The sequence below is a fragment of the Pygoscelis adeliae genome, unplaced genomic scaffold (assembly GCF_000699105.1).
Source record: "Pygoscelis adeliae isolate BGI_AS28 unplaced genomic scaffold, ASM69910v1 Scaffold121, whole genome shotgun sequence".
Taxonomy (NCBI): Eukaryota; Metazoa; Chordata; class Aves; order Sphenisciformes; family Spheniscidae; genus Pygoscelis; species Pygoscelis adeliae.
Genome location: NW_008824359.1, coordinates 2,946,886 through 2,965,845, shown reverse-complemented (window position 1 = coordinate 2,965,845; position 18,960 = coordinate 2,946,886). Strand labels below are relative to the sequence as shown.

General features: G+C 40.1%; 1 protein-coding gene across 1 annotated transcript in view; it reads left to right on the top strand.

Moving 5' to 3' along the window:
- Positions 1 to 115: 115 nt before the first annotated feature.
- Positions 116 to 18,960, top strand: part of ITSN2 (intersectin 2) — an 89,577-nt gene continuing 70,732 nt past the window's right edge. Inside the window, exons 1-2 of the mRNA XM_009319659.1 lie at positions 116 to 195; positions 13,950 to 14,013. Coding sequence (XP_009317934.1) covers positions 13,983 to 14,013 — 31 coding nt within the window. The 5' untranslated portion in view covers positions 116 to 195; positions 13,950 to 13,982. The remainder of the gene's footprint in view (positions 196 to 13,949; positions 14,014 to 18,960) is intronic.

The following is an 18,960-nucleotide window of genomic DNA, read 5'->3' as shown; positions in this document are numbered from 1 at the left end:
GGTGAGCTCCGCTGCCTGTCTGCGGGGCGGGGGGAGGCGGCAATCCGGGCAGAGCTGCCAGTAGCTCCTGCTGCTAGCGCCGCTGCTGCTGCTGCTCCTGCTCGCCTTTGCTTTATTACTGCTCTGGAAGGGGAAGAAGTGCCGGTGTCGGTGCCCAAACAGCTCACTGTCTACCCAAGGGAGCGCCCTGGCCAGGTGAGGTGACTCGGACGTGTTAAGAGACCCCGGTTTGTTGTGATGATGGTGATTTTGTTTCTTCTACTTACTGTGAAAACCTAGAGTTTGGAGAAATTGAACTGGTTTCTGCAGTTAAAGTCTGTAAACTGTTTTGTCTGTAAATAGACTGGCTTTCCTTGGTCTTGACTTCACACCGTGGCATGTATTAATTCAGAAAATTAAAATGAGGCTGAGATACATAGTTTGGTTCCCTAAACATTAAGATACGATTTTGAATACATTAAATGGTTTTCATAGCAGTTGACGCTTTGACATCTGTCATATAGCAGAACTTGAAAGTAGACTGTGCTTTAGATAGTATCTGTGATCTTTGACCTACGCTCATAGCGGTTCTCTTAAACATCAGTTGGAAATTCCCCATCTAAAACACTGGAATGAGAAGTTACAAGCTGTTTGCCCTTGCATTCAGGCTGCCCTGCTGTAAACATCTCTCTTTTGGGAACCTAAGGTTTTTTAAACTTGTTTTTGTTCATGCTTGCCTGTGGTGGCAGCAGCTCCCACGCTGGTGTGTACACAGGAGGACATACAGAGCATGCAAAGCAGTACAGCTTTGCCACGGTGTGGATAACATCAGTGGTACATAAAATGCAGCTTGCTTTCAAGATTTTTAAATCATTCATCTGAAATTTGGTTGAAATTCAAAGACTATAGCTGTAACAAACATCTATAGCCACTGATGCGACGGTGATGCTTAGAAATAATGAGCATTATGAACTAATTGGATAAATAGCTAGCTGGGCTTCATTCTTCTGCTAAACTTTGTTAATTTTTGTTTCCTTGTTTCCACTCTACCTTCCCTCTTTGGTTTGTCTGTATTTTTTCATTCTGACTAAGCTGGGAGGGGCATTCACACCACCGTACCTCTGGATATTTAGAGAAACCTTAGTTCAGACTCCAGGCTCCATATGATGATAAGAGAATTGCACGCATCCCTGCAACATGAATTTAGGCTGCTTCGCGCTCTGTGTTTTACAGAAATTTTGGTCAGATTAACCTCCTAACTCAGACGCCTAAATTAGATCAAGTGAATATGCTTCTCCTTTTAATTACTGTCCCGAGGGAATTGCGTTTTTTTTTTCCTCCTCAGTCTACACAAGATCTAGGGTGTGGGATGTGTCCCTGACTAGCTTGTTAGCTGCCACTGTAATATAAACAAAGAATATGTTCCCGTAGCACTAACAATAACAAAAATGCAGTAGCTATGGCTTGTTTGTGCTCATCACGGTACGGGGTTATCTACCGTAGGTGGTGTTCTTCAATCAGAGCTTTATGGCTGCTTATGTTTTTCACCATTCTTGTGGACAGAGTGAGATAGGTCATGGCAGAAGTGACCCGTGGATGATTTTGAACTGTGTTGTTGAGAAGGCTTTATTTATTGAGCTTCAGGTATTACAGTGATTGGGACCACGGCAGTTCTTACAGTAGGGTTTTTTAGAAATATTTCTGTTGTAGTCTCTAATATTGAAAAGTGTATTAATTTCATGCCATAGCAAAGTAACAGCTATGAAAAATGAAGCTAAGTTATCTAGGTGATAGTAATTCTTCACTGAGCTACTCACCTGGAGCTGGTGTGGAAAACGGGACAGCATTTGAAGAGTGAAAGGTGATATATGTGCTTTGCTTGGGGCATTATCAAAAAGCTTCAGACCCCTTGAAAACAGGTGTCTGTCAGGAAAAAACCTTGTCATTAGTTCCTGAAAGCAGCATAGTCCAGATCACTAGTTCCTGTTGCAAATTGAGACAGAGGTCTCTGGTCTGAGAGATAACCTGTTAACTAACAGTTTACAAGTAAAGTCTCTGCTTTTAACTCAAAAGATTTAGTTTGATCAGCATGTAAAATTTGTGAAAACAGCATTCCATGAGATGTTCTTTTAAAGTGCGGAGCTGTTCTCTTTGCCTTTTTAAAACTGGTTCAAAAGTTGGACATCTTTACTTTTAATGTTCATTTCTGGCCTAATTTCACTTGAAAGGAAATATCTCAAATATCTCAGTTTTTAAAATAGCTTTTAACTGCTTCCATTTGCTTTTATTTACGTAAAATGTAGTCATAGAATAATATCATTTTGAAGGGACTTCTGGAGATCATCTGGTCCAACCCTCACTAAAAGCACGGCCAACTTAGATCAGGTTGCTCAGAGCCATGTCTGGTTGTGTTTGGACTACCTCCAAGGGTGGAGATCCCACACACTCACTGGGCAGCCCTCTCCAGCTTGGTACCCACACTTGCTCAGACTGCATCCCATCCCGTTGCCCAGATTGTCAGTGAAGACATTAAACAGTACTGGCCATGGTATCAACCCCTGGGGAACATCATTAGTTCCAACCAGATGGATTTTGGATTACTGATCACAGCCCTTCGAGTCTAGTGGTCAAGCTAGTTTTCTACCCAGCTTACAGTCAAACCTATTCTAACTATATTTCACCAGTTTGGCTCTAAGGATACTGTGGGAGACCTTGTTGAAAGCCTTCGTTGAGACAAAACAAGCTGTTCTGCCCTCATCCACAGAGCCAGTCATCTCAACACAGAAAGCTGTGAGATGTGTCAGGCGTGGTTCGTCCTGGACAGATGCATGCTGGCAGCTTCCCATCACCTTTTTGTTCTTCAAGCATCTGTAGGTGGCTCCCAGGAGGGTTTGCTCCATAATCTTTCCAGGGACTGAAGTCAGAGTTAGCAGCCTTTTGTATTGTTGAACTGTCCCTCTTGCCCTTCTAGAAGATGGGTGTGATATTTGCCTTTTTCCAGTCATCAGGATCCTTGACCAGTCACCAAGACTTTCCAGAATCATAGAGCTTGGTCTTGCAATGACATCAGCCAGTGTTCCTGGCAGCACTAGTGCTGTGATTTGTTCCATATATATGTATGTAACTGCTGTACTTCCTTGTTTTCAAATTATTTTGACTTCCGAAAGCTGCTTTCAGGTCAGTGTAATGCCCCATCTCTTGGCAATGTATATTGGGTGATGGATCCTGCTATGTTTTTAAATTTTGGGGGGGAAGCTTGACGTAAACATAGTCCTTTTGTGAAAATTATAAGAGCAGTAGGTTGTTGACTTTGTGAATTTGTGGTGTTGCTTTTAGATTGGAGGGCTCATTTCATGTGGCTGAATGATGTGGGAAAGTCAGTGACCTTTCATTACCTTTCTTGTCTTAGGTGATGACTGGTGATTATAAAGATAACAAAGATAATGTAGAGCTAATTAGAGAATTCTCTTTTTTTATGACTGACACTGACCTATTTCGACCACTATCGCTTGTTAATAAAACACTTAACACAAAGTGTACTTTGAGGTTCAGAGGCTGACCCTAGGTATGGGGTGAAATAGGGTAGTTACTGTATTCTTTTTAGCTTTAAAAATCACATTATCGCCCTTTAACTTCACCTTTTAAAATTGCATTTTTCTTTTGTACCCTGATTGGTGATAGGTGATGCAACAGACTGTTTTGGGGGGAAGCATTCTTGTTAGAGTGCCTGGTCGGATTTCTGGAAGTGCTAAGCAGCTGTTTTAAGTGATCCCAGAATTTTCAAATGCTTAGCTGGAAATGTTGCAGATGACTGAATTGCCTCTGGAAATCTGTTTTTGACTCCTGATGGGTATAGAACTGGGAGCCTTATCTCTTCATGTAAGTTAAAGTTCCTTCCAGTGATGGACCAATGTAAGCTGAAATTTTAAGCCAGCTGTGAGCAGTGCCACCGGTAAAGCCTTTTCTGCAGCGTGGGCTGTCTGAATCTAATCAGATGTAAGCTTTTGTTGAAGTTTTTCTCGTGGTCAGTATGTTTAGAACTTCTTTCAGCCATGTGGATTCTCTGGTGTCTACTATGGGTACACAAACGTACAGCAGTCTTTCTCATTAATGGGGGCACTAAATTTGGTAGTGTCTTCTCTGTCTGGTTGCATGTTTGCCTGAATCTTGTAGGCAGTTAAGAGCTTTGCAAAGTGCACCCTTCTGTTAAGTTTGGTTCGTGTTGGATGATAGGATGCATCAAAGTACATATTAACTACTCGTGTCTCATACACTTAGAAAGCCATGCTAAGAATTTAAGCATGCTGGTTACTTGGTTACTTGCATGTTACTCCTTTCATTGATTAACTTGTTGACCAGGATTTTTTTTTTTTTTATTCTCAGATTTATTTAAGGATAAGTCTTTAGAAAACGAGATAGGTGATTTTATTTCATGAGGCGTCTTTGATTCTTCTTACATCCATTCATACTTTGTTTTATTGCCTATTGCAAGATTATACAAAGACTGTAGTAACTTGTTTTTCTGGTACTGTTGTGCCATTAGCACCAACTGTTCAAAAGGTGAGGATTAGGTCACATAAAAATTGTAGAAGTGGAGCTGATAAAATTTCATTTTTCTTTAAACTCAGAATGTTTAAGACTTTGTCAGTATGGGAACGCAGCCTGGCCAGGTTGGTTGCTTGGATTCTAGAGTTGAAGTAATGGATTGAACATTACTGTATAGCTGAGCACAGTGTTGTGTAAGTCTGATTTTCAGAACACCACATGAAATTCAAATGATGTAACATGATGACAGTAGCAGCACAACACATTGGAATTACCTAATAGAGGACAATTACCTGAGAACTATTTTTAAACATTTTTGCAGTTACAGACAGTTGAAAAAACATGGTTGATTCAGATAAGCCACAGCTCCTTTGGAACTGCGATTCTGAGAGCAGCCAGTTTGACTGGAGATGTTTCGATATGGGATGTTGTTGCTTCAGCTTCGGAAGTAGCAGATAATAATTCTGACCTGGCTCTTCTAGTGAAAATTTTCAAGGCTGATGCAAGTGGAGCTTGTGAAATGCTGTGGCATCAGTCATGAGTGATATCTGCAGTTAGTGATTCAACAGCATACACATGAAGTAAGGGAAGAACAGGAAATGGGAGTTACTCTTCTTTGTTTCTAAAAATATTACAATTGGAATGCAAAAAAATGACCTATTATGGCTATACTGATAAATGTATCAAAAATCAGAGCTGATTTAAATAATATTTTTAGTCTTATCTTTCAAAGGTCAAGAATTTTCCTAATTGAAATCTAAAACTCTCTTGCTTTTTCCACTGCACTTTTAGTGTAGTCATAATATTATGAGTTTCTTAAGGTAGGACAAGTGTCTTTCTAACTGAGATACACTTTTGCTCATAGAGACTTTACATGACGTTGAGATGTGTGTCTAACCCGGGGGATAATCAATTCCCTAAATTCATGAAATTCATTTGTAGTGGTCAAAGCATTATTTCTGTATGCTGTAGAGCTTGGTGTTAAAGGTTAAGAGGCCAAATTTCAGCTGGATGCTTTGAAGGACTGTTCTTGGTAACATAGCGTGGACGGGACTTGTGGCTGAGAGCAGGGTCAGAGGCAGGAGGCTTCAGCTGGGGCAGGTGAGAGGTGCTGTGGCCACGCTGCCTGGGTCCCAGGTCCAGCTCAGCACCAGCATGCCTCCCGGGGCTCCTGTACTGGGTGGGATCTCTTAGACCTCCATTATACCCACGATCTTCTATCTCGCTTTGGGGAATGCATTTTTACCCATCTGTTGCCCATCCGAAATAAAGCTACCTAGTTAATTTTTCTTGTTTTGACTGTCTTATGCTGATCTTTGCTTTTTCTCCCATGAGGTTTCACTGGTTTTTGTTCCATCAAAGATAAACTACATATCTTTGCTTTAAAGGCCTCTTGTGCCCTCTCACTTTTCTGCTTGTCATCTCATTCAATTTTGAGAAGTTAAGCCTGTGATGGTTTTGTGCACCTGCTCAGCTTGAAAGCAGATACCTAAAATATAAATCCAAGCCTCGCTGAGTGTTTTACCTTCAGTAGTTTTACAAATAGTGAGAGATTGTTCTCTGCTGAGCACAGAAGACTGCCCGCATATTCTGTATCTTTTGTTTTATGCTTTGCTGTAGCAGTCGATTAGATGTTCTGTATGTTTTGCACTGTTGTCTGGGACTGAGAGCCGAGCAACAACTTAAGTAGCAGCTCTCGTATCATAAGGAGAAGATAATGTGAGAATTCTTGTTAGGTTTTTTTGCTCTGTGCTTCTGACAGAAGGACAGGAGGGGGCTTAAAAATATCCTCTAAGATGGCAAGATTTCGAATGGATAAGCTCTTAAGTAATATGTTCTGAATGTTTCTGGTCATGGTTGAAGTAAGAAAATAACAAAAAGAAGAGAAAACTCATCAAAGATTTACGTTTTGCCTAAGTCCACATTGACATAAATTAGGAGTTGCAATGTGGAAGCGGAGAACTGCAGGCTTCAAGGTGTGTGGACCTCACCGAACAGCATCTTAGGGCTCTTGTACAATGCTTACAAATAATTAGATGTGAGAATTGATGTGTCTCAGAACAGGATCTAGAAAAAACAGCATATGGAGTGGGGAGTCATGTAAATTAGAAAGTAGGAAGCAAAAAAGACAAGAGTGTATTTTAAGTTACCACCCATTCAGGAGCAAGTGTATCTCACTCAGCTCCCTGGAAAGGTTATGATATGCAGCCTGGAGTTCCTTCTCGAAGGTAGAAGCTCAGAGCCTTTTAAAAAAAAAAATCTTATAAAGAATCTACCCTCTGCTTTTTTTCTTTTTTTCTTTTTTTCATTTCCTTGCTAAGCAAAGCAAGCAGAGGTGGTGATGTCTGTCCGTGTCTGGGATCAGGTTAGTGAATGTATTCTTCCAGGGCATGACAGAACTGGGTTCAATTCCCATCTTTTCCTGAGGAAGTTCACGTACACGTCTCTTGGGAGAAGGGCCAGGGATTTAAATAGTGGGGTTCTTGAAGCGCGAGTCTCATTCCCTCCTTCAAAATTTCTTCTCCTTTGCAAAGAAGAATCAAAGCTGGAGGGGCATGGACAGAGAGGGACCTGCAGCTCTCTGGCTTAATGGTAGAGAATTTCACGTAGGAGGTTGAAGTCCTGAGTTGACGTTACTATTCCAAACACCGTGCATGGGTTTCCTTAAACAACTGTGCAACAAAATGCGGGAAAGCCTTCTCCTAGGAGGAAGGAAAGATCAGTTTCAATCTCCAGCGGCAGAGGAGAAAGTTGAACTGGGTCGTGATATTTTGAAAGGGTGCTTTCACAGCTGAGCAGCTGTGTAAGAAAGGGAGTAAACCCATCAATACTGACCACACAATTATGTTTTTTAAACAGAAACAGAGATTCTTGTATTTTGCGTGGCATCCATTTTGCATGGTCAGTATATTCAGAAAGCCTGTTCGTCGGGCAAGGTGGGCAGAAGAATATTTGTCAGAAAAAAATATTTTTTGTGTTCTGTCTTAATCACTGTTTGGAAGCCGGTTGCTCTGTAACAGTGAGCAAGGAAGGGACTTTGTACCATAGGGTTAAGAAGTAAAATATTTAACACTTTTTTTTTTTCTTTTTTTCCCTTGAAATGTCAAAATGTTAACTAAGGCTTGCAGTACTCTTATCCACAGTAACAGAGGGGAGCAGGAAGAGCTAGCGATCTGCTAGCTACCCGGGATCGACTTCTTCATTTTGTTACTGATGTCATTCATTTGTTATCAAAGTGGGTGGACCTTGTGAAGCTGGCCACAGTACGTTTTGAAAAGGCTATGTCACTGTGTATAACTCCACTGTATAAAGGAGATAAATTCTTGGCCTGCCAAGATGTTGTGTTGTTTTTCTTTCACTTTTTTTAATCGGTAAACTTTCCTACCAATGTGTCTTGAACAAAGAGAAATTCTAGACTGTGCTGGTTTATAATGCCTTACTAATGCTTATTATTCTCTGATTTTCAAGAGGATAATCCAAAAAAAGCACAGAACGACATGGGCTATTACACTGTCACTGTTTGCTTTGCAAATACTAATGAGTAGTCTTTGTGTTGTCCAGATCTACAGGTGTTGCAAAGAGTAAATTGGTCAACTAGTACTGTGATCTCTGTCCTTGCTCATTGCTTCTTACAGCAAAAATCTGCAATATACCTTCTTTCTGTCCCTGAGAAAAGCAGAAGAGTAGCAGTGTGTCCACACATGCTGCTTCTATGGTATTTGCTTTCGTCCAGTTAAAACTGGTGGGACAGAGCCTGATTTTTTATTCCTGCTAAAACTATGTGGCTGTGGTTTTTCTGAGAAATACTTGGAAAAAAATTGATTCAAGTATAAATATTAACAAAGATTGTGGTAAGGCTGTTCTTCATAAAATGGCCATATGCCTATGATGGAAAAGAAGCTGCTTCTTTTCCCTTTCTCCTGCAGTCTGCCCAGCTCTGATGTTTTCTAATGCTTTCAGCGTGGTTGTAAGGTCCCCCCTGCTTCTTGCAGTCTCGTGATTTCTTTTCTCCGCTTACATCAACTATAACGAACACTGAGAGAGGGAAGAGAGGTTGCAGTTTGGCAGGTCAGTTTGTGAAAACAATTAGTGCTTTAAACATTGGGACCAGTCAGATGGTTTGTTTACAAGAACTTGCCGTTCTGCTATTTAAACATAACATCCAAGTTTTCCTGTTTTCACCCTAAATGGCAGCAGGGCTTAATGTCGTCTATAGTGTTCACAGAGATGTTTGATCCTGTTTTGTTACAATGTGGATTTTGTGCTGTGGCTGCCACAGTTTCTTATGACTGATAACTGAGTTCATCAAGCATCTCTTCTAGAGCATTTTGCAGAAACAAACCATTTTCTGTGAGATATTCTGGTCGTGATGGCCATTTTTTCATCTATATCATCTGTTTGGGATACTGGCTATAGTCTTTTCTTGAGTTTTTTTTTCTTCAGTAAATGATTTTACATGGCATTGGGTTTCTCCGTAGTATTGTGTAATAAGGTTCTTTGGAAATTTACAGCTTTCACCTCGATAAATGATTAAAAGATATCGGAGTCATTCTAAAAAAAGTAAGTTTGGCCTAAAGTGAGAATATTTTCCTGAGATTTCCCTTGGTAAATAAATGGTGCATACCTGTGTCCTAAAGGTGCAAGGTGCTTTTACAGGTGGCAACTACAGCAACATTATTTGGAATTTGTGAAAATAAGCTGCTTTTAACTTTGATATATGTATAATATTGAAGCCTTTGGGACATGCTGTGGAAACGTAGAAGACAGAATACTTGCTGAGGGCAAGCTCCGTTCTTTGGGAAGGATTGTTTCCACAGACCTTTGAAAAATGTGTGTAGACTTTGAGCTTACTGGGCTGTTTCCTCCTTCCCTAAAAAATTGAATGAGGGGAAATTATGTTGCAGCGATACTTTTATTTTTCCTTTTTTTACCTTTCGGTACAACTTTGGAATCTGTCATCAGAGAAGCATGTGTGCTTGGTGTAACCCTGGTGTCCAAACAAAACGGATCTGTGCAAAGGGATAGAATGAGGTCTCGGTGCTGGTGCAATCTGAAATCCTGTAAAAATCCTGTTTATGATTCCTGGTTGCTTCTGTAAGGTCATAGTTTTCAGTATTATTTGTGGGGGTTAATGTAGGAGGTTTTTGGTGCCCTTCAGGTCTAGTATTTTAAAATACGACAAGATCTGCCTATAGACGTAATAGTGAGACAACAGAACTAAATCATGATTTAATTGCATCACATTGGTGTAACGTACTCTTAGTACAGATCTGTTGGGCAGTTCCCTCTTGTTTTTGGACCTAAGGTTGGTGCATCTACATGGCGATGCCTGGTGCAGACTTACCAGGCTGGGTTGGCCCAGGCTTGGGAAACTTGGGGAATTTTCAGGTACGCTGAAAAAACCTGTGTCGATAATTTGGGCTGGACTGGTCATTATTTTTGAGAGTGCTGCACTGGAACAGAGTATCAAACAGTGTGGTATTAGAAACATCTGATCTTGGACTCCTTCTTTTGAGAGGACAGATAGTGGTATGGATGATAACTTGGGTGTGCTGTATCCAGTGTCTGACTACCATTCCTAATTCTGCTTGACATGAGCTATGGAACTTCTGTTCTCACAGAATCACAGAATGGTTTGGGTTGGAAAGACCTTCAAAGATCATCTCGTCCATGGGCAGGGACATCTTTCACTAGATCAGGTTGCTCAAAGCCCCCGTCCAACCTGACCTTGAACACTTCCAATGATGGGGCATCCACAGCTTCTCCGGGCAACCTGTTGCAGTGTCTCACTGCCCTATACGTAAAGAATTTTCTCCTTGTGTCCAATCTAAATCTACCCTCTTTTAGTTTAAAACTGTTGCCCCTTGTTCTGTCACTACAGGCCCTGGGAAAAAGTCTCTCTCCATCTTTCTTACAGGCCCCCTTCAAGTATTGCAATAAGGTGTCCCTGGAGCCTTCTCTTCTCCAGGCTGAACGACCCCAACTCTCTCAGCTCTTTTTCATAGCAGAGGTACTCCAGCCCCTTACCATTTTCGTGGCCCTCCTCTGGACCCGCTCTAACAGGTCCATGTCGTTCCTGTGCTGGGGACCCCAGAGCTGGACATGGTACTCCAGGTGTAGAGTCTCACCAGAGCAGAGTAGAGGGGCAGAATCACCTCCCTTGACCTGCTGGCCACGCTGCTTTTGATGCAGCTCAGGATAGAGATCACTTGTCTTACAGATTAGTGAAAGTAGTTGCCTGTTCCCATAGCTGTCGGTAACAGTGGGCTGGAGTTACACCGGCTGATGAAAATGGACCAGGAACATGTGTGCTCCATAGATGCAGAGCTTTCATAAATAGGACAGACCCTCACCTAGCTAATGTGAGGGTTTTGCCCTCAAAATTTTTCAGTTGAAATTGATTTTAAAATATGATATAGTTGAGACTCTAGGGACATCAAAATGGGGGAGAGGGGGTTTATATGTTTTTTGTGCATGAAGCTGCCTGGGTTACTTCTCCCACTCACGTGGTCAGCATTTGGGAGTTTAGAAGGCTCAATCTACATGAGCCATTTCAGCAAAACCAAAGAAGGCAAAGTGTGACTTTCTCTATAGCTGGAAGTTGTGTAAAGTGTTTTAAATATATATCTTAAGATTTTGGGCTTTAAGAGGTAATCAGTTTATTATCAGACTTGTATTGTCTGACAATTATCTGACTTGTATTGTGAGGCCTTGCCTCCAGTACGGTGTGCAGTTTTGGGCTCCACAATGTAAGCAGGATATAAAAATATCAGAATATGTCCAAAGGAGGGCAACAAAGATGGTGAAAGGACTGGACGGCAAGACTTAGGAGGAGCAGCTGAGGATACTAGGTTTGTTCAGCTTAGAGAAGAAGAGACCAAGGAGTGACCTCATTGCTGCTCAGGTAGCTTCCTCATGAGGGGGAATGGCGAGGGAGGTGCTGGTCTCCCCTCTCTGGTGATAGGCTGCAAGGGAATGGCTTAAAGCTGCGTCAGGGAAAGTTAAGATTGGATGTTAGGAAAAAGTTCTCCATTGAGAGGGTAGTCATGCACTGGAACAAGCTCCTCAGGGAAGTGGTCATGGCCCCAAGCCAGCTGGTGTTCATGAAGTGTTTGGACAATGCTCTAGATACATGGTTTAACTTTTAGGTTGTCCTGCGTGGAGTCTGAAGTTGGACTCGATGATCCTTGTGTGGGTCCCTTCCAACTTGGGATATTCTGTGGTTCTGTGATTCTGTTGTAATTACTCATTTTAAAAACCCTAAAAGCAATCTGAAAATAAGAGAATAAAATATGTTGGAGGAAAGATCAAATGTTTATTGGATAAATGTCTTCATCCAATAAGACTGTAAATCTAGAACAAGTCACATGCGGGTGGAAATCTCTGTCAGCGCAGAGCTCTATTTGCTCTGTTGATTTGGGGGATGTTGTCCAGCATCCCGCTTCTGTGTCATGGTTTCAGGTTCTCTTTTAGCTCTCCTTGACAGAACAGCTTTTGCAGAGAAATGTGCTGTAGAAATGTTTAACAACATTGGTAGCATTTTTCGGGAAGGCTATGTATAGATTTCAAGTGTCTCTTGGTAGGTTGCTGGTAAGGCCTAGGAAGGGATGCTGTAAGCAAGCTAAAAATACTCCGATTTGTTTTAGAATTCATGTCTTGGAATAGATCCATGCTTCCTTTTTTTCATCTTTCTGCAGCTGATACCTGGTGTCACCCTGAGAGATCACTTGGACTCGCCAATCATTCCATTTACTTCTTTTTATATATATGTGTGTGTGTACACAAATGTATGTATGTATAATGTATATAAAAAACCCTGGAATGTCAAGTGTCTTAATGACACTGGTCTGTAATGTGTCAGATTTAAATAAATAAGTAAATAAATTGTTCCTTCCTCACTGGGCAGTTATATAAGCAACACAGACCAAGATAACTTCAGATAAAATACTGTTCTTCATTCATTTTGAGGGGGACCAGTTGTGCATGTGGCTTTGAGGTTTACAAATGACCCAGTGAGAATGAATGATTTGTGGCCTATTATAATAGCGTGATTTTAGATGTTATTTATAGGATAGAGAAATAATAATACAAATAATACATAAACATATAAATAAATATAATAATGCTGTGAAATATATATAGGGAGGATTGTTAAAAACTGATCCCAGACATTTTTATTTTTATTGCAGAAATGTGCAATAGATACAAAAAATGCTCTCCTGTCCACACGTGAAACCAGAGTGCTTTCCAGTGGTGTGATTTTTGTGATGAGATGTGCAGGAGTTTTCTTGCAGGGGGAGGGAGTGTGGGGGATGTGATATTTCTGTACTTAATATTAAAATTTGTGGTTGTATTGAGAGGTGAAGGGTTTTTTTGGTGGGGGGAGAAGGTTTGGTATCTGAAGAGGGAGTGACAGAGGGATCTGAGACGTAATTTTTTTTTTTTTTAATTAAAATTAAAATTTCATTTTTATAGCTTCATCCTGAACAATAGTGTCTCCATGTAGAGCACAGGATAATGATGTATAAATTTCAGTATTTAACTAAAATTATTTCATCCAAAGCAAAAGCTTGCTCCATTGTCTTAGTTCTATGTTTGTAAAGCAGTGCTTGTACTTATCCTTCAGATAAGTATTAGTGAATATTTCGCAATTCTAAAGGACTAATAACATTAATACAGGTTCTCTTAAAAGGATACATACTAGGAAAACAAAATAAGCCTTAGTACTCTGATATTTATTATGAAAGTAAATTATATTGAAACCCCTTTAAATGCTGCTTTTGAGTCTTTATGCAATAGCTCAAGAGAAGGAATAACTTCATTGTGTTGGTTATAGAAAACTGGTTGACTACAAATTTTTATTAGGATAAGTAATTTTTTTCAGAATACATCATGTAAGAGTGTTTTCTTTGTAAATAGTGTGTGGAGTAGTGGAATGGATGAATTTGAATAATAATTGTTCTTCCACTTTTCTCAGCAGAATCATTCAGTTACGGAGCCATGCATTGAACTTTTTTTATGATATGCATAAATATTTACCAGGGAGAGCTGGAAAAGATCTGCTAGGACCCCGAGTCTGTCCTCCTGCCAGGAGAGGGCTGTTCTCCACGCCATATGTTCTGACATGTTGTCAACTGTTTGTGTACATTATGCAGCAGTTGCTAAACAGTTGGTACTGTTTTCCTTTAAGAATGTGCCACTAGGATCAGGACTGCACTGCATACCCTATAAAAAAATAGAAAAAAAAATTCCCCCACACCCTCCCAAATGTAAATTCAGCTTGTTCAGCAGCAGGCTGAAGCCTGGCATTGTTTGCTATCGGAAGTGTGAGCTAAAGGGACAGACATTCCCCCTGCTCAGCAGGAGCGCAGAGCTACGTTTTGCCCTTGTTGCATTATTAATGGCACAATGTTTTTATGTTGCAGATGGCTAAGAGCTAGCAAGGCATATTCAAGACCATGATGGCTCAGTTTCCCACAGCCATGAATGGTGAGTAGCTCGGGTCGGTTTGTTTAGGTAGGGGTGGGAGCATTTGTCTTTTTTTTTTTTTTTTTTATTTTTTTTTTTAAGTACCTGCAGCAGTGTTATGGTCAGTTTGCTGCAGATTGCTTCCTATAGACTAACTTGTACTGTAAAACTGGGAGGAATTCAGCAGAAGCATTACTGCAGTGTACTTTGGAGTACAGATACACCTGGAGCATCTGGTAATCTCAGATCATTTAAAGGGTTGAGGAATGTGTGACTTGTAGCATGAATAGGGGGGGGGACGTTTTTTTTTTTTTTTTTTTTTTTTAATGCTGATTCTAGTACCTGCAGCAGTGTTATGGTCAGTTTGCTGCAGATTGCTTCCTATAGACTAACTTGTACTGTAAAACTGGGAGGAATTCAGCAGAAGCATTACTGCAGTGTACTTTGGAGTACAGATACACCTGGAGCATCTGGTAATCTCAGATCATTTAAAGGGTTGAGGAATGTGTGACTTGTAGCATGAATACTGCCTGACTTCAAGTGGGGAATATGTTAAGTAATAGTTGATTAAACTTGCATACCTTTTCTGTTACATAATTCAGCACAAAATGTGTTTCATTATAATATGTTATGCTATTTATTTTAAACCAAAATACTTGAATGTGTTAAGCAATTTGCTACATTGATAAAAATAATCAGTCTTTCTCAAAAAAAAATATTGAGGATTTTCCTCTTGATTCCGTGCCCCATCTACTATAGAAACTTTTGGATTTGTTTCTTGGTGATTTTCTTTCGAAGACACATGAGAGTTGAAACCTTAAAATTGTTTGTGCGTGTATGTGTGTGTTGGAGTTCTTTATTTCTAGAGCAAGCTTATTTGTGAAGACACAATTTGCAAATATCTGCTGAGAAATTTGATGCTTACATATTGTTGTTTACAGAGCTGGCCAAAATGAAAAGACAAGTATAGGAACAATGCTTTGCACTTCAGATATTCCGGACAGGGAGTATTTCTCCCAATAAAGATAGGGAAATAGATACAAGAAAAAGTTTTTCTTATCTCGTTTATCTGTGAAGGTTACTGCAGGACTGGGAGGTCTTTAACTAATTTAGAAAATCGTCACTGCTGAGATAAATTGGGTGAGTAAGGGGAAGTGGTTTTTTGCAAAGAACAACATTCAGATTTCAGATTAAACCTCTGTTTTACACATCTGTTTCACATGTGCATAAAACATTGTGTGAAAAAATGATCGGTGTGATCAGCACCTTTTTTTTTTTATACAGTTAGCTGCAGTTTGTTCCAGACTCTGTTTCACAGACTTAACAATAAAAGAGAAGTAAAAAGGAATCAATGTATTATATATAATAGGGAAAAACCTAAATACCAGATTTTTTCCCCACTTTCTTGGACATAATGAAAAAGCATTTTTTTTTAATTGCCACATGCTTTTTGCTCCTCAATTTAAAATAAACAAACAGAAGCTCACTTCAGGGAGGATACAGATTTATGTTCTTGGCTGTGTCCATGGTTGATTTATGCATAAAATACTTGGTGTCTTCTTGGTTTGGCTTTTTACTCCTTGGTTCTGTTGGAGGATTGCAAGTGTATTGACAGCACTGAGCATGTACATGACTTGATCTCAGAAGTCTTAGTTTGGGAGAGCGATCCTTTCCTTGGTCTGAAATCCCTTGGGCAGTACTGTCCGCCACTCTCAAAAGGAATGGTGCCACAAGGTGCAGCCTTTCCCCTCGCAGAATTTTACTGTGTTGAAAAACATAGTAAGAGAACGCGAGTAAGAGACATACCAGGCAATAGTTAAACTATTACTCCTCACAGACTTTTTGAATGACTGTGTGTAGTTTTGCAGTCATATTTCTTATCAGAACTGATTAAATTTCAAACAAGTCAGGTGGGGAAAAAAGAGTAGTTCTAATGTGATTTCTGGATAAATACTGAGCAACCTTTGCTGTTGAAATTGTTCTTCTCTAATCTGTGTTCCTCTTCCCTGCTACTCACTACCACTGTTGTTTGCATTCAAAGTAGATCACCTGCGTTTACCACTCATTGCTCAGTGGAAACCTCTGATTATGTTGTTAGACCTTGGAAGTGACTTCAAGCATGAGATGAAGAATGAGGTTCTGTGTGAGGCAACTAAACCATTAGGCATTGCTGCAGCCTGAGAGCACTGGCTGCCTGCCACACCTCTGTATTAGTAGACCGTTGACCCTTTCCTTTTGTATCCTACCAGGGGAAAATGGTGTTTTTCTTCTGGGGAAAAAAACTCTTATTCTTATCAAGGTACAATATACTTAGCTTTTCGTTCATTAGTAGTATAAGGCATGAAGTAGTTTCTGTTTCAGGATTATTTTTGTCATTCAGTGTTACAGAAAAGTGAGTGGATAGCGTGGAGCGGATGTGTGTACAAGTGTGTGATTATATGACACAGGGTGACGACGAGTTTGGGAACTGCAGGGTTCAAATGACAAAGCACGATACTCGGTCTCAAACAAATACAAGTAGAAGGTGCTACAACGCTATTTACCAACGTAAGCAGAGAAAGGGAAGTCTGTGCAGGACCTCAAGAAGGAAGGGTAACTGAGTCGTGTGCTTAAGTTCCAGTTGAGAGACTCAACTTCATTGAGGGCACCTTGAGCTGTTACTCAGGTGCTCCCAAGACTGTTCAGCCTCAGCATGTGGCTGATGGCCAAACCATGTGTTACACTGAGAACTGGCATATTCTTTTTTAATTATGTGGCCACATGTGAACTTCAGCTTGTTGACGCGTTGTGTGCTCTAGGGGCACATGCTCTTGCTAGACTGCTTACCTTTCTTCTCTAAAGGCATGAAAGGACACAGTGAACAGAAAGGAGTTCCCTTTGACTCTCCATTTCTGTCCGAGGTGACCTTTGTGGATGCCTTACTAACAGGCCGGAAATTCAAAGAGGAGAAGCAGGACTTAAAGAGCGCCTGTTGATTTTTCTGGAACTCGGGGCAGACCTGCCAGTTTTGACAAATTTATCTCCCTTGCAAAATGTAAAGGTTGTGATGACATTTTATATGAACAGGCAAGGCTGAGTAGCATGTTTCTTCTTATGTAGAAAGGCTGCCAATTACAAAATATACATACCTACATACATACAGAGGGATAACAGACACTTATCTCTGTGGAGTCCAGTTCTATCAAAGAGCCGCTCCAGGCATGTCCATCTCCCCAGTCTGCAAACGAGATCAAGGATTCCCTGCTGAGGATTTAGTTTTATCCTGTAACTGTCTGAATATTGATCATTATCTCTGTGAAAATGATAAAACAAACCCAGTTTCTGGTAGTTTATTCTCCTTACGTACAGTTCTCCATCTGGCCAAGGCTTTCTTAGGAATTCATCCCAAGTCTTGCAAAAGCTTTTAGAAATGGCATTTAGTTACAGTAAATAACAAATACCTTCAACAATTGTATTTCTAAAGGAATTAATATACTAACTACAAACAACAGTTAAAAAGATAAAGGCTTTAATAGTTTAAAATGCACTTCCACTTCATTTGTCTCTGTGAGTGCTGTCTTCATCACAGAGCAGGAAGAAGGAGGCTTCACTGCCACTGCTGCCTTTACAGCTGGAGAGCAGTTGCAAGATGCTGCTGTTCTCCTAACTCCCCTTCTTCTGTCGGCTAGATTTTTTCATGGTTTAATATCCATGCTGATGCTGGATCTTGGTTTGGGGAGATTTAATCTTGACGGTCCAGCCGGAACAAGGAAAGCAGTATTTGCCGATCAGTATCTTTCACATTGTTTCCTTAAGTACCGTTGGAATTTTTGGGCTGTGCTTTTTTTTGTTTATGTTTTTGTTTGTCCTTCCTCTTCCCCCTACCACCTGTTTCCTTTTGATATAATTTTCTGTGGTCCAGCAGGAAAATACCTCTGATAAACTGAGGTGCAAAAAGTAATACTCATAACTCCTTTCACATGCTTCTCAACCTTCATAAGTCAAACTGGATTTTATTCTGCTGTGAAGAGAATTGAGTTTTGTGTCCCCACACTTAGGTGTGTTGGAGACTAGGGTAGACATGAATGGGTTGAGTGAGGTCCTGGTTCCACTGATGTCAAGGGTAAAACGCTCACTGATGCTAAGTTCTGCTGCATCTTCTCTATTAAAAAAAGTCTGTCTCAAGATCCATGGTCTGAATTTTTTTGAATTAGGAGGAACCCTGGTCATCACAGTTCAATTAAAAACTACTTGAATGCAACCTGACTCTTAACCTTGTGTGCACTGTAGATATGGAAACTGCAGAGTTGGATATCAACAAGTGTAGATAAAGATACTAAGCTGAACTAGACCTTGCAAAAAAAAAAAAAAAACCCAAACAGAACTTGTTCTCCCATCTAAAAGAAGGAAAAGGAAAGAAATTCTAAGACAAGGACAAATATTTTTTGTGTCCTTACTTATAAATTAATCTTTCCTCTCACTTTTCAGTGAGGGCAGTGGAGTCAGTTGATATGGAGTGGAATTCATATGCTCAAGTCAGAGGGGCGTGTATCTTCCACTGTCACACCCTGCAAAAAATTGGATTTCCAATTGTGTGTGCCATATTATATGGCTTCTTTAATCCTAACAAGTCAGAAATAGTGCTACAGGATTGCGGAATACAAAGTGTCTTACTCATGTTTAATTATAAGGATAATATGATTCACACAGAAGATGTAAGAGGAAATCTTGGAAGGAAAAAATAATTAGACATGGAGGTAAATGTTAAATGGAATAAAAGGAACTAAGTTTTAACAAAGGAAGGTTGCACCTTATGCCTTCTTCAGTAACTGAATTTTGTAGACAGTGTAACACATCCCACGTTTGGACTTCATTAGAAAAATAACTGGCTAAAAGGGAGAGAAAATGCAAATTTTAAAGTAGGATATTGTAATAATCCATTCTTCATGGATTTTTATCTTGAGACCAGTCTTAGTTGTTATTAATTAT